Below are 12,846 nucleotides of genomic sequence, written 5' to 3' on the forward strand. Positions count from 1 at the left end.
TAGTTTCGTATTTTGACACCTCATTTTTAAGGTAGAAGGCATGAGCCTAATTATCACAAGCCTAGCATTTATAAATTCACACAGAAACTAAATCTGTAATGTGGTTTTGATTTACTTTGAGTTAGGCTTGAAAATTGGTTGGCTTGTTAGTGACTAGATGAGCATCGGAGATCCAATGCGTAACTTGGGCTGCAAATGAGCAGCCGACTTGGCTTACGTATTTACGTGTGTCTGCTACAGAGGTAAATATCTAAAAATCTACATGGTTGAGGGGTGATGAAATGTATGCTAATCTATTATAGTACTAGTGAACTTTATTCGTGCATAAGGCACATGCTGATTCTTTTAGCTACCTTGTCAAAAGAAAATATTCAAAATAGCTCTTTGCTGTCAAAAATGAATGTAAAATGTAAGGGTTGGTGGCAGTGTTGGTTCAGTATGAAAGCCACCAGTTGCATCAGGAATTCCTCTGATTGCCGCAGTCAGAATCTCACATGTATGCTTTCTACAAAAAAATCGTTAGTTTGTTTTTATTTGTATCTTCAGTGTAAAATTATTCTCATTTTTCTGCGATAGGTCATTGTCGGATGAAAATTCACAACAAAAAATATATCCAGTGAGACCTTACGCTTTGCGCCAAGCGAGGCGACTGCTATGTTTGTTACAAGTCTTTGGTATGACTCGGCCGCTACATCTCGCATCCGAGACGGACGTTCTAACCGCTTAGGCCAGAAGAGCGATCCAGTTATGGTGGTTTGTACAACCTTAAGAGGTGCGTGTATAAATTCAAAGACAGAATGACTGCAAATGATGACAAGGAAGATAATATCGATGTAAAATATTTTCAACAGGCTTTGTAGTTAAAGTCACTCTGAGTAACATTTGACCGGTTTACATCACCAGCGACAACTCAGAACAGTTACGACTCAATATAGAAATATAATTTACTGAATTTGACGCTGTAGGTTTTGATGTTCAAGTACGTAGTGAATCACAGTTTGAAGATACGGGAAGAAGCTGGCAATACATTTATCGCTACTGAGTAGTGCAGTACCGAAAGAGCTAACAAAGCAACAACAAAATAGATGGTTACGAACAGAAAAAGATTTTAGACCCACGGGAATTGTACCGAAATAGATCTGACCGATAGAGAAGTGGATAAATGCTGAGATAGCTGTTTAATGACACATGATTAATTTATTTTTTTATTTCAATTTCACTGGAAATGTATCGTCTCTACTAGTACCGTTGCAGTTACAAAAACTTAAACAATGAAATCCAGTAAATCAAAAGATAATAAATACTTTAGCACAACAATTACAGGTTTGAAGACCAAGATAATTGCTATCGTTATTACCATGTCAGAGCTGCAGAAGAATAATAACTTTATATATGTCCAAAACAATCGAAGACGCGAAAATAAGCAATGTGTTAGTGAAAGCAGGAATACAAGTGAACACAACTTACAAGTTATGTATGGCATAACTAGATTATCAAAGCGATGAGAAAAGTTAAAAACATTACACTCACTGAATTATGCAAACGTGCATGCTGGGTGGAATAACCTAACACAAATTCGAAAAAATGGCGAACGAGAAGCGGTAATAGCTTCGAAGTTAGACAAAATCATATTGACGAAATATACACAAGGATTAAACAATGAAAAAGAATCAAGCGAATTAAAACAAAATATGCGGCAGAAAAATATGTATTTCAGATTTAAGTAATAAAAAGATTCTAGCATTAAGCAGCATATAATTGACTTATTCAAATCCGAAATAAAAAGAGCGTAGGTGTATTAAATGCAAAACTTGTGATGAATCTCAGCCAGTTTTAATTTTAAACAGATCAGTAATGATGATCATTCACTTATCAGTAGACTAAGGCTGTCATGTTCCAAAAATAACTGATGAACATTTGAAATGATAAATAGGCACTGGGCTTCATTATTACAAAGTGTACTTTTTGGCAAAGCTCGTGAAGTATACTTCACTGTCGGTACAATAAAGTGCTGATTACGATGTGGTTAAGGAATGTAGATTGAAGGGTTATGGGTTGCTACCGGAGTCACATCGACAGAGATTTAGGAACCGTAGGAAAAACTGGGAACTGTAAGGGGAAAAGAACAACTGTTTCATATGTGGTGCTCAGCCAAGAAGGTTGGTCAAGATTACAACAACCTCATAATACTCATATTAGTTTAAGAGTTCAAGAGTTGCGTCAATAATGACGTTCATATCGACCTTGATGAGCAAGAGGTCGACAATTAAGAAAATGCTGCTCTTACAACTGACAATTATTTTTTGACTCACAAAGTTCCTTTTGTCAGTAAGACTTCCACTCAGCAGTTTGTTTTTTGTTCCTCTTATTTCTGAGAGAAAAAGGTCATCGTCATGTATTGAATGAATACATTTGTTAAGTCAAACAAACCTCAGTCTGATTTTATTGTGGAGAATTATGAACAATTCATGTCGAAACGTTATGTATCACTTGTTGGCGATTCTGCCAAGCTCATCCCTATCACAATATTATGTGACACGGGAGCTTCTCGGAGTCTTTTATTATCATGTACCTTTTTTATATCTGAGAGGTCAGCTTCCAGTGAAATTGTTCTTATTTGGGTATTATAGTGCGGTTTTGTTAATTAGCCACAGCAAGGAAGAAGACAATCCAATTGCAGATACACTTTCACATGTGTGGAAGTACTATTTTGTTGTGTCACAAGTCAAGTTACAGTCTGTATATAAGCTTGAAGTAAACATAATTATTTATTCCATATCTTAACATCATTCTTGGCATAATCGAATTAGTTAGATTCATTTGAGGAGACTTCATTTATTTATTTAAATCATTAATAGGAATTACAAAGTGCTCATTAATTTAGGACTAAATCACTATTTTGGGATTAATTTGAATTAATTCAATGATATTCTGGATTATATCATTGTGATACATCAAGACTGTTAGCACATCAACACTTCAAGGCAATTTGTAAAGCAGCCGTTCAAATTTGTTATTCATTCGGAAAACCACAGGACATACCCTACAGTTTTAGATCTATTGTAGAATATTTAGGACTATTTTTGATTTAATTCACACTATTAAAAGTTCTTTTAAATTTTCATTTTGTGTTCTACGGAAAAAACTAGTTGTTGAATTTTACCAAACATAGTTTTCGCTCTTTACATTGCTTAAGAGCATAGAGTCGTGTCAAGTGTCGAATTTTGAATTGCAGCGAACATTAAAGTTGGATGCATTGAGCATTAAAATTGTATCGCATTTAAGCCAGAAAAGTCTTTGTGAAGGGTCACTTCGACCTTTCTCCCTTCATCTTTCTCCCTTCATCTTTCTACATATCAGTGTAAACTTCAAAGGGACAGCATTCCAACTCAGTGAAATTGACCTGGGTATCTTAACACGGTCCTTAGAAAGTAAACGTTTGAGCTACCAACCCTAACTGCTTGGTAGGAACCTATGTCCACTTATCATTTTTTCAAAGGGAAATTATCATTCACTGATCTTCACAGATTCCGAGCTGTCTAAATCTGATGAAAGGAATTATTTCTTTGGGAAAAATTAGGGACCGCTGTCTACGATTGGGCATAATAAATTAGGGCGTACACTTTAGAGCAATCAAACTTTAAAGTGCCGATCTTAGTCGAAATTCTTTAGTCTGAAAATGTCCTGGAAGAGGAAACGCAGTCTACTCCGTGGAAGCATAGAAAGATTAGTGCTTTCCTCGTGAAATAAGAAAAGGACCAGGCGGTCGTCTTGTAAAAAGAAAGACATGTTTTAGTGCTAGGACGCACAAGTTACGAAATGGAACAGAAATAAGGAACAGCTTTCTGAGAGAAAGACGGGACAGTCTGAAGACAGAAGTCCGAGGGAAAGAAAGACGAGGTCAGAATTAAAGAACTAGGAAGTCCATGAAGGAGCAAAGCATAGAGCTTAGGAAAGATGAACTAGGAGACGTTGATATACGGTCCAGACAGGAAGGTGATGCAAATCGATCGTGAACATTGCGCTCATTCAACTCTCGTTATGATGATGAAATAAATCCAAATTAGACACACCTGTTAAATTCTATTGATATAATCTAACTTGAATTGGAATTGTCGTTATTAATTTGTTCTGATTAAATTTTGTTATTTTCTTGTCAAAGTGGGCTCGTATTGCTTTATTTCTTCCCAGTATTCTCGCTCAGTTCTCTGTTGAAATTCCATTCTTCTTTCACTCCCGCCGGGCTATAATATCGAGGGAGGTCATCCTCTAGATAACGCTAGCCAAACCCAATTACCCGCCCCCCTTACTAAGAGGGCGACGTTACAAGTCGTAACAATATACAGCTAAAAAATTCATGAATAACCTTGTTCGATTCATCAAAACATGCCAATATTTCGCTGCCACTCTCTAACAGCAGAAATATGTCTATAAAGTATATCGCATGCATATTCCTGACGGTGTGACATGCCAAACATAATTTACAGCAAATCTGTATCTATGTTCCGCCCACAGCTAACTAAGATAAGTCGTACTTAGCCTAGATATTTTTGGTTTTGGTGCTTTGGGGGGGGGGGGGGGCTCGGGAGTTTATACGGACACAACTCGATTACGGAATAATGTCCTGGTAAGTCTGATCCCTCTTTGTCATTTCTGTAAATTATACTTCCCCCTTACACCATCCACCTCTCCACAGCCAATCCCTGACACAACTACTCTTGATACAGCTAAAATATCAAACAATAGTTATGTGCCAGAACTCTTTTGCTCTGTACTACTACTGTCAAAACCTGTAAGGCATTACAGAATACTAGAGCGTCCTTTTTCGTTAGAGTGTTGTTGTTCTTGTTGTTCACAGGCCCGTCCCTAGGATGTGCGGGGCCCAAGGCAACAAGCGATAAGCACGGGACCCCAAGCAAAAAATTGCATTGCCTGAAAGTTCGGGGCCAAGGTGGCAGAGGCGTAGCTATGATATTTTGCGCCCGGGGACGAGCTATAAAATTGGCGCCCCAGCCCCCTCCCCGTTTAATCACATTTTTGAATATTACCCTTGTTTACTTATTATAATGTAACGTTGTAAGCCTCATTTTGGCGCCCCTGTACCTTGGCGCCCGGGGACATATGTACCCCCCTGCCCCCCCCCCCCCCAGCTACGCCTCTGCAAGGTGGTTGCCTCGTTCGCCTTGCCCTAAGGCCGGGCCTGGTTGTTCATTTATAAATGGATATATTTGGGCTGTTGTTATTTCCTAAAATAAAAAATGTGCTTCTTTGCTGGACTGTCTCTTTCAATTTCACGAAGACACGTATCAAAGCAGAACAGTGAACGATGCACATATGTAAATAGATTGGTGTGATTAAACAATATTGCACTGCAATCAGCACACTGATGCAAAACAAAGTTGTGTTATAATTGTTGATTTGTATTCCTGTCTCTCACGAAGGTTAAAAAAAGAAGGTTTACGTGACAAAAACCTACTTTTAGGTCAATGAATGTCCTTTTCCGCTACCTATGCATGGAGAGTGGCAAGGGCTGGGGAAAGCGGATATGGCAGCAATTTTAAAGTAAAATGAATACTCTCGAAAGAAACTAACAATAATTTGCTTCAAATAGACTGATCTTAATTGATTCATGTGCATTTTCTTCAGTCAGAAATGGATTTTACAGTGTCTGTAAAAAATACATCGAACCCTTTGTAGGGTCGGCTCAGAATATGTTTGTACAAATTTCCATTTAAAATGTATGCAGCTAACATTTTAGACGACATTTAAATAGACACGGTTTCAAAAAAAATATTTTGAATCTGTTCTTGCTTCTGGCTGTCCTATTCAAAATGTACACAAATCGTGAAATTGTTAGAGTGTGTTCATTGTAAAATAGCAGAATATCACGTTGAAACAAGGTAAAGTTTAGACATACAAAACGGATTCCTCGACCAGCATATACGTTTACACTATAATCTCTCTCTCTCTGGGGGAGGGGCGACACAAGCTTCCCATCAAGCGCCAATTTATTGGCGGGGTGGGTAGGTGTCCTACATGATTAAGTTTTGTGGGTGGGGGAGAGGGACATAATTTACTGTTATGCCACCGTGCCACCGAGCGATCATAATTGATTTGGCAGTCTGCCAGACAGTATCACTTCTAGTTCATTTTCCTACACATTGCTGCTTGCATAGTCATGCAATTTCATGTGTGCATTCGGATTAGGCCTAATCAATTGTGTTGTTAACATTTGTAAAAAGTAAATTATTGTTGCAGTGACCTACTTTTCATGCTAAACTTGTTTTTTTTTGCGGGTGGGCGGGTTGGGTTTTTTGTTGTTGTTTTTTGTTTATTGTGCTATGTAAAAGGAAGCAAGCATATAATTCAACAGAAATTCCTACTGGTTCACTGTTAACATAGAACGTCAAATATGTATCACCTTTCCGCGTCCAAATAAGAAAAATGTTTAACTTGATTTGAATTCATATTTCATGCAATTTTTTGTTTCCACACGCGTCCTCCTAAACTCTAGACCAACACGATGTTCTCCGCCTTTTTTCGGACATTACAGGCGGAGAACGACTTGCTGGTCTATCTAAACTGCAAATGCAGTTCTTGTTATTTGGTAATGATATATGTATCTATTGAAAACTATTCCCTGTATAATGTGTCACAGGTGTTTCTGATTCTGTTTTGACGTATTGTCTTAACTTCAAGTGTCCAATTACTAACAAGTTTTTATGATTTTGTTTCAGCTCCAATTGAATGGCTAACATACAGCGGCTGAATAACATAACAGAGGTTGAATTGAATTTAAGCTATAATCTCTCATAATCCTCCAATAATAATAATAATAATTCCCCCCCCCCCACAAAAAAATCAAACAAAAACCCGCAAAATGTATACAAGATACAGATCTCACAATAATGCCAGATTTAAAAAAAATAAAAATAAAAACAAAAATAAAGAAGGTGATCTGTCTGATCGACCGCGAGTTTTCGGGTGGTGGAGGGTAAAAACCTGATATTATTTGTGATTTCTCGGTTAATTGTACAATCCTGCGGTTTCCTTTTATATAAAAAAACCCCCAAAAACAAACAGTTATATCAAATATGCACTGTGCTATCAGTCAATAAACTGAATGCGTGCATATTGTTTTCTCTCATTAGTCACAACTATAATGGACATCTGTGGCAAGTAAAATCTATACAAGGAACCAACGTTTATTGCAATTTTCAAGCGTGTTCATGGAATCTCGCGATTTCTCGCTGTCAACTTCCGGTGTACAGGTAAACATTTTGATAATGTGACAGGCTTTGGGGTGTTTTCATGCGTGGCAGATCTTCAGCCATTGCTTTTGGTAAAGATCTGCAATTCTGTAAAGAAAGATTCTATGAGCGCCGAATTTCGGGACTGATCCGGCACCGCCAAGTTGAAGATGTCCACGTCAGTCAATATTGGGAACGAGATAGAACGAGAGGGGCTGCTGAAGATGCCAGTTACAAGAAGAAGCGGTACCGATACTCATGATGATGATTCTTCTAGCCCTAATGAACCCTCCCCTACCCAGGAGGAAGAACCAGGTTTTATTGCGTGAAAAGTGTCCAATATCTGAATTATAGCCTAACAATCGTTTCAGCTCACAACCTTTTTTCGACTTGGCGTCTAATTCACTCTAAACACTATCTGCACGGGAAGGTAGACGGGAAGTAGTCTCTAGATCACATTTGTTGGAATGGTTTTAAATAAGATTACAGTCTGTTAAAGGTGGTACTTCACTAATAATTAGTAGCCAACACTAGCCAATCTATCACTTGTTTCTATGTAATCATTTATGGATGCTCGGAAGAATGATGGTGGCGGATTGTGACACGTGCAGTAGCTAAATGAATGTAGAAAAAATCACACACACACACACACACACACATATATATATATATATATATATATATATATATATATATATATATATATATATATTATGTTGAAGGTACTGATGAACCAGTTTAAAAAAGGATCCATTTTATGCTTTTTTTATCAGGAGAAAGGTACTTGAAGTTTTTTGCCATATTAAGATGTTTATGATGATATTTCCCACTAGTTTTAAGGCAAATATTGTCTTGTATGACTAAAATGTTATAATGATCAACAGTAGATATTCTGTTAAGTATTTACACAAGTAAAAGAAATGAAACAGTTAAATCTTCTAGATACAAAAGGTGTTACATAATAAAACATTTTAATTGATCAATTGATGAAATCAATTTTAAAATGCTCTGCAGTTTTCTGCCATTACCCTACTAGTTTCAGTAAGGGTAACCTACTCTTTACATAGTATGTTTTTACATGCCACATTTTCAGGTGAATATATTTTTCTTTTAAATTAGTATGATAAAAATTCTTGTGTTGTCATTGAGTAGTTCTTTAACATACTTTTACCTGCACTGTTATTTCTGTGATTATGCTAAAAGTTTTGATACAGGGAAATTGCTCTTTACTTATTATCTTTACTTATTATGCACCATTTTTTGAAAAGGCACATTTTTTTTTTATGAATGTGTTCTTTTCTTAAATTAATATGGTCATAATCTCTAAGATTATAATTTCTAAACAATTGAAATTAATATATTGGTTCTGTATGCTAAATATCGAAGATAAACAAAAGTTTGAACTTTGTTAAACTGTTCTTACCGTCAATTCAGTGCCATTCTTCATGTAAGAAGCATATGCACTATTTCATGAATATTTTCGGAGCATAATAATATCATTCCTGCTCACAAGGACATAACACAAGACCACTTGAAGGAAGGTTAAAACTATGCATCCAGGGAACACAATCTGAGTACAGTTTAGAGATATATCCCTTTTCTTTAGCATTGCTACATGCAATAAACCAGTGCATAATGAAGAATTCTTTATATGGTAAATGGTCAGTTACAAGTTTGGAATTCAGTGGTGTTAACTACTGTATTCACAGTACACAAGACTGCACTGGTAGTCTAGTGGTTAGAGTGTCTGCCTTGGATACAGGTCATGGGTTCAAACCTTGGCTGAGTCATACCAAAGACTTTATAAAAATGTACTAGCAGCTTCCACTCTTGGCGCGCAGCATTAAGAGCATAGTGTTAGGAATGATCGGCCTGGTGTCAGGATAATGTGATTGAGTGGACATCATGCTACATGTCTGAGGCATGATGCTCCAGTGCTAGACATCACTATAAACTGCAACACCACAGACATCATAGAAATATGACTGGAAAATTGTTAAAGCTACATTAAAAATCCAAATTACACACAAACACACACACTGTATGGAAACATATCTAGATTATGCATAATCTTTAGTGTCTATTTATACAGTGGCCATGTATTAGATTCTACAGTAACTATATGCACAGTATGGCAATGAACAGATGCGCTCAGGTCAAGTCCAAAATATTAAAAACTGTATTTTTTTTGTTAACGTAATGATGATGCAGTTACTTTTTGATTGGAAGTATCATTTATAGAAGACAATGGCAAACATCAAAATTCCTGTGCAAATCAGACATTTTTTGGCAAGATATTGTGGGAACTTTTTGCAAGGTATTATGGCTACAACTGATATTGGGTCGATGACAATTTTTATTGCTGAAGGGATGAAATAGTTTAAACATAAAATGATACCATTTTGACTTACAATAACTTGCAATAATGTGATTAAAGGTAGTAAGAAGGGAAAATGAGATATGAGTTTCTGAGAGCCTTAATTCTTAAATGTGAAACTATCTAAAGTGTGGATGAGGCTTGTTATTTAAGCAATTGCTACATAGCTTATGTAAATTATGTACACAGTATTTCCAGATGAGGTACATTGTGAATTGCCTTCTGCAGATTGCACACAATTGCAAATAGACTTGTATTAACTTAATTGTAATATGATTAATACCCTACCTGTTGCTAGCATATTTTTAGCACTTTTCTGAGAGGAAAATACCCCTCCCATATGATGAAAATTTCTTCCGCCATTTAGGGATAACCAGAAGCATCCAGCACACGGGACCACCTCTGCATGAGAATAGAAGCATATTGGGCATGTTTTCTGGTGTCTCTTCATAATTTGTTGGACTGTCATGTTATAATTAATATTCAGCATCACTTATGTAAAAGATTAGCCTCCACTTCATGGGTTAGTGAGCAAATTATTGTCTTGCATGCTGTTTTCTTCTTAAACGTTATGATTATACCCAGATCAAATTTTATTGCAGTTTATTTAAGCTCTCTTAAGATTTTTTTGAGACTTTTCTTCCATACACACGCTGTACATCATAGCATTTTAATGGCTACCTCTGTTGAGGGCATTGGAGTTTCAAATTTTTTTTATTATTTTTTTTTTTATTAGTTTAAAAACTGTCTCTAATGTCTCTAAGCAGCAGTGGGTAGGTAGTTTATTTTAATTTCCCTTTCCTTACATTTTGCAGTCTAATGACTCAACTCTCAATCATTTTATTCACCTTGTGAATTGTGACATTTTTATACTTGGTAGGCAAGTCACACACCACTTCTTTTTCCATTTTAGTGTAAGATAGCCTTCCTTAAATGTTTTGTTTTAATTAGCAATCATAGTTTTTTTGTTAACATTAGTGGTCTTTTATTGTTTTTAAGCCTGAAAGCTTAGGATTGCTTCCTTTTTAACATTTTATCATAGTGAAACAGTAAACTGTCTTTTTGCTGAGAATGTTATATTAGCATAGACTTTAGTCCATGCTTTACCTGGTGTATAATAACTTTGAATTTTGTACTATATCAGATCTCCTTTAAGCATCTTTATTACATGAACAGTGTTGGAGCAAGTGTGGCTACAGGAAATTCCCTTGGCACCCTTCCCCCACTTATGTATCCTGTTTGCGCTGTGAGAGGACAGGTGTCTGTCTGTTTTATTGCCTGTGGTTGGATGAGATATGGAAAATCATTGAATCTACCAAACAAGGAAGAAGGTGCCCTTGTCTTTATCAGAGTTTTCTGGGTAGCCCAAGTCTCCTGTGAGATTCCTAGGATTAGTGGGCCCACTCCCAAGGGAGGTTACAATAGGGTGGAGGAGGATTAGTGACCTCTCACAGCTTGGTGAGAGCTGATTGTGAGACACTACCACTTCCCCCATAAGGGGAGAGCATCACCCTTTCTTCCCAGGGTCCAGTTTAGCCCCCTGACGAGAGGATGGCTCAGATCTGATGATGGACCTTCATACAGATCTGAGTGACCAGTTGGGTCTCATTGACTGGTCATCAAATACCAGGCAAGATTCTTTGGAGCCCCTATGGTGTGGAGATAAGGACTGGGCCAAGACTGTCCTCTGTCCAGATCACCATTTCATTTGACAGGGGAATGGGAACTATATTACAGACACCAGACTTGAGTAATCGATTGGATCAGCATCCCCCTTTCCCATTTATCCTTCTATATCCCTATGGAATGTGGGGCCTTACACTGCAGGGAAAGGATTGGATCTTTCCTTACACAGTCATGGCCTTATAGACCTGGGCCACATAGTAGTAAGGTTATGCCTGCATACAGTGGACCTACATCATCTTATGAGGTTGGGTCTAAAAGAGGAATATACCTTCCTCCCCAAAACCCTCCAGGTGGGCAGATGAGTCACCCTAAACCAACATCAGAGGCTTCTGCTATAAAGAATCCTTTAACTTCACGGGAGGAGTTACCAGTTCCAGTTTCTCCTCACCCCAAGTCTCCTTCATAATGGAGAGTGACTGGGTCACTTAGTCCTGCCTCACTATTACTCCAGTACCTAAGTGGTTCGAGTGTCTGCCTTGGATGTGGGAGGTTGTGGGTTCAAACCCCAGCCAGGTCGCACAAAAGACTTCTAAAAATAGTGTTTGGACTGGTTGGCCTGGTGTCAGGATAATATGACTGGGTGGGACATGATGCCCCAGTGCTAGACATGACTATAAACTGCCACACTACTGACATCATAGCAATATGACTAAAACATTGATAAAGCTCTACACACACACACAGACAGATTCCTGCCTCCCAAATGAAAGCTCTCTGTTTACATTTTCATAGTCTTTGACTTGAGCGCCTAGACAGTGGGCACTTTCAGGCTGAAGTGTGATTACTTGTTCACTTATGCCTTCCCACCTTTCAGGATGGTCTCACAGGTTGTACACAACTCAGATCATTTTGACTGATCCTCTGTGACCCCAATGATCATGGTTCAGAAATCTTATTTATCTGCTAGTGGACCTTCCCAGGACCTTTCTACAGAAGAGGGATCTCCTGTTGCAACACAGTGGCTCTCTTCTACACAACAGCCCACAAATTCTCCACCTTTATGCTTGACTCATCTCAGATGATCTCTCCACAAAGAAAAGTTTATGATCATAGTTTGCCAAGTGCATCATTCAGTTCAGGAAAATATCAACGTGTAAGGTGTATGATGCCAAATGGAGAATCTCTCGTTATTGTTATAGTGAGTGTAGTTTTTTCCTCTTCCTTTTCTAAGAGAAACAATGCTAGGTTTCTACTATTGAGGGCTATCAGCCCATTCCAACAGTCAGATTTTCAAAAGCCCTGTAGTCAGCAAGGAATCTAACTTAGCAGATAACATAAAAAATATTTTGAATTGCAAAGACCAATGCCTTGCCTGCTAATACTTAAGTGGACTCTCTCTTGTGCCTTGTTGTTACAGAATACCCTCTTCTATGAATGCTTGTGTGACACTTCCTTTAAGAACCTTACCATTGAGATGTTTTATTGCTCATCATAGTGTCAGTGAGATAAAGGAGCAAGCTTAATGCCATTTCCGTAGAGCAAGAATTGTGAGTCAGTTTCTATCCTTTGCCAACCAAATTTTAACAAAACACC

At 37.6% G+C, this 12,846-nt stretch overlaps 1 protein-coding gene across 1 annotated transcript in view; it reads left to right on the top strand.

The window, feature by feature from the left end:
• The first annotated feature begins 7,276 nt into the window (after positions 1-7,276).
• LOC149803921 (UDP-galactose translocator-like) overlaps positions 7,277-12,846 on the top strand; it is a 48,138-nt gene continuing 42,568 nt past the window's right edge. The window contains exon 1 of the mRNA XM_089953735.1: positions 7,277-7,496. Coding sequence (XP_089809861.1) covers positions 7,421-7,496 — 76 coding nt within the window. The 5' untranslated portion in view covers positions 7,277-7,420. The remainder of the gene's footprint in view (positions 7,497-12,846) is intronic.

Source organism: Sinohyriopsis cumingii, chromosome 3, assembly GCF_028554795.1.
Source record: "Sinohyriopsis cumingii isolate HCF-2022 chromosome 3, ASM2855479v2, whole genome shotgun sequence".
Classification (NCBI taxonomy): Eukaryota; Metazoa; Mollusca; class Bivalvia; order Unionida; family Unionidae; genus Sinohyriopsis; species Sinohyriopsis cumingii.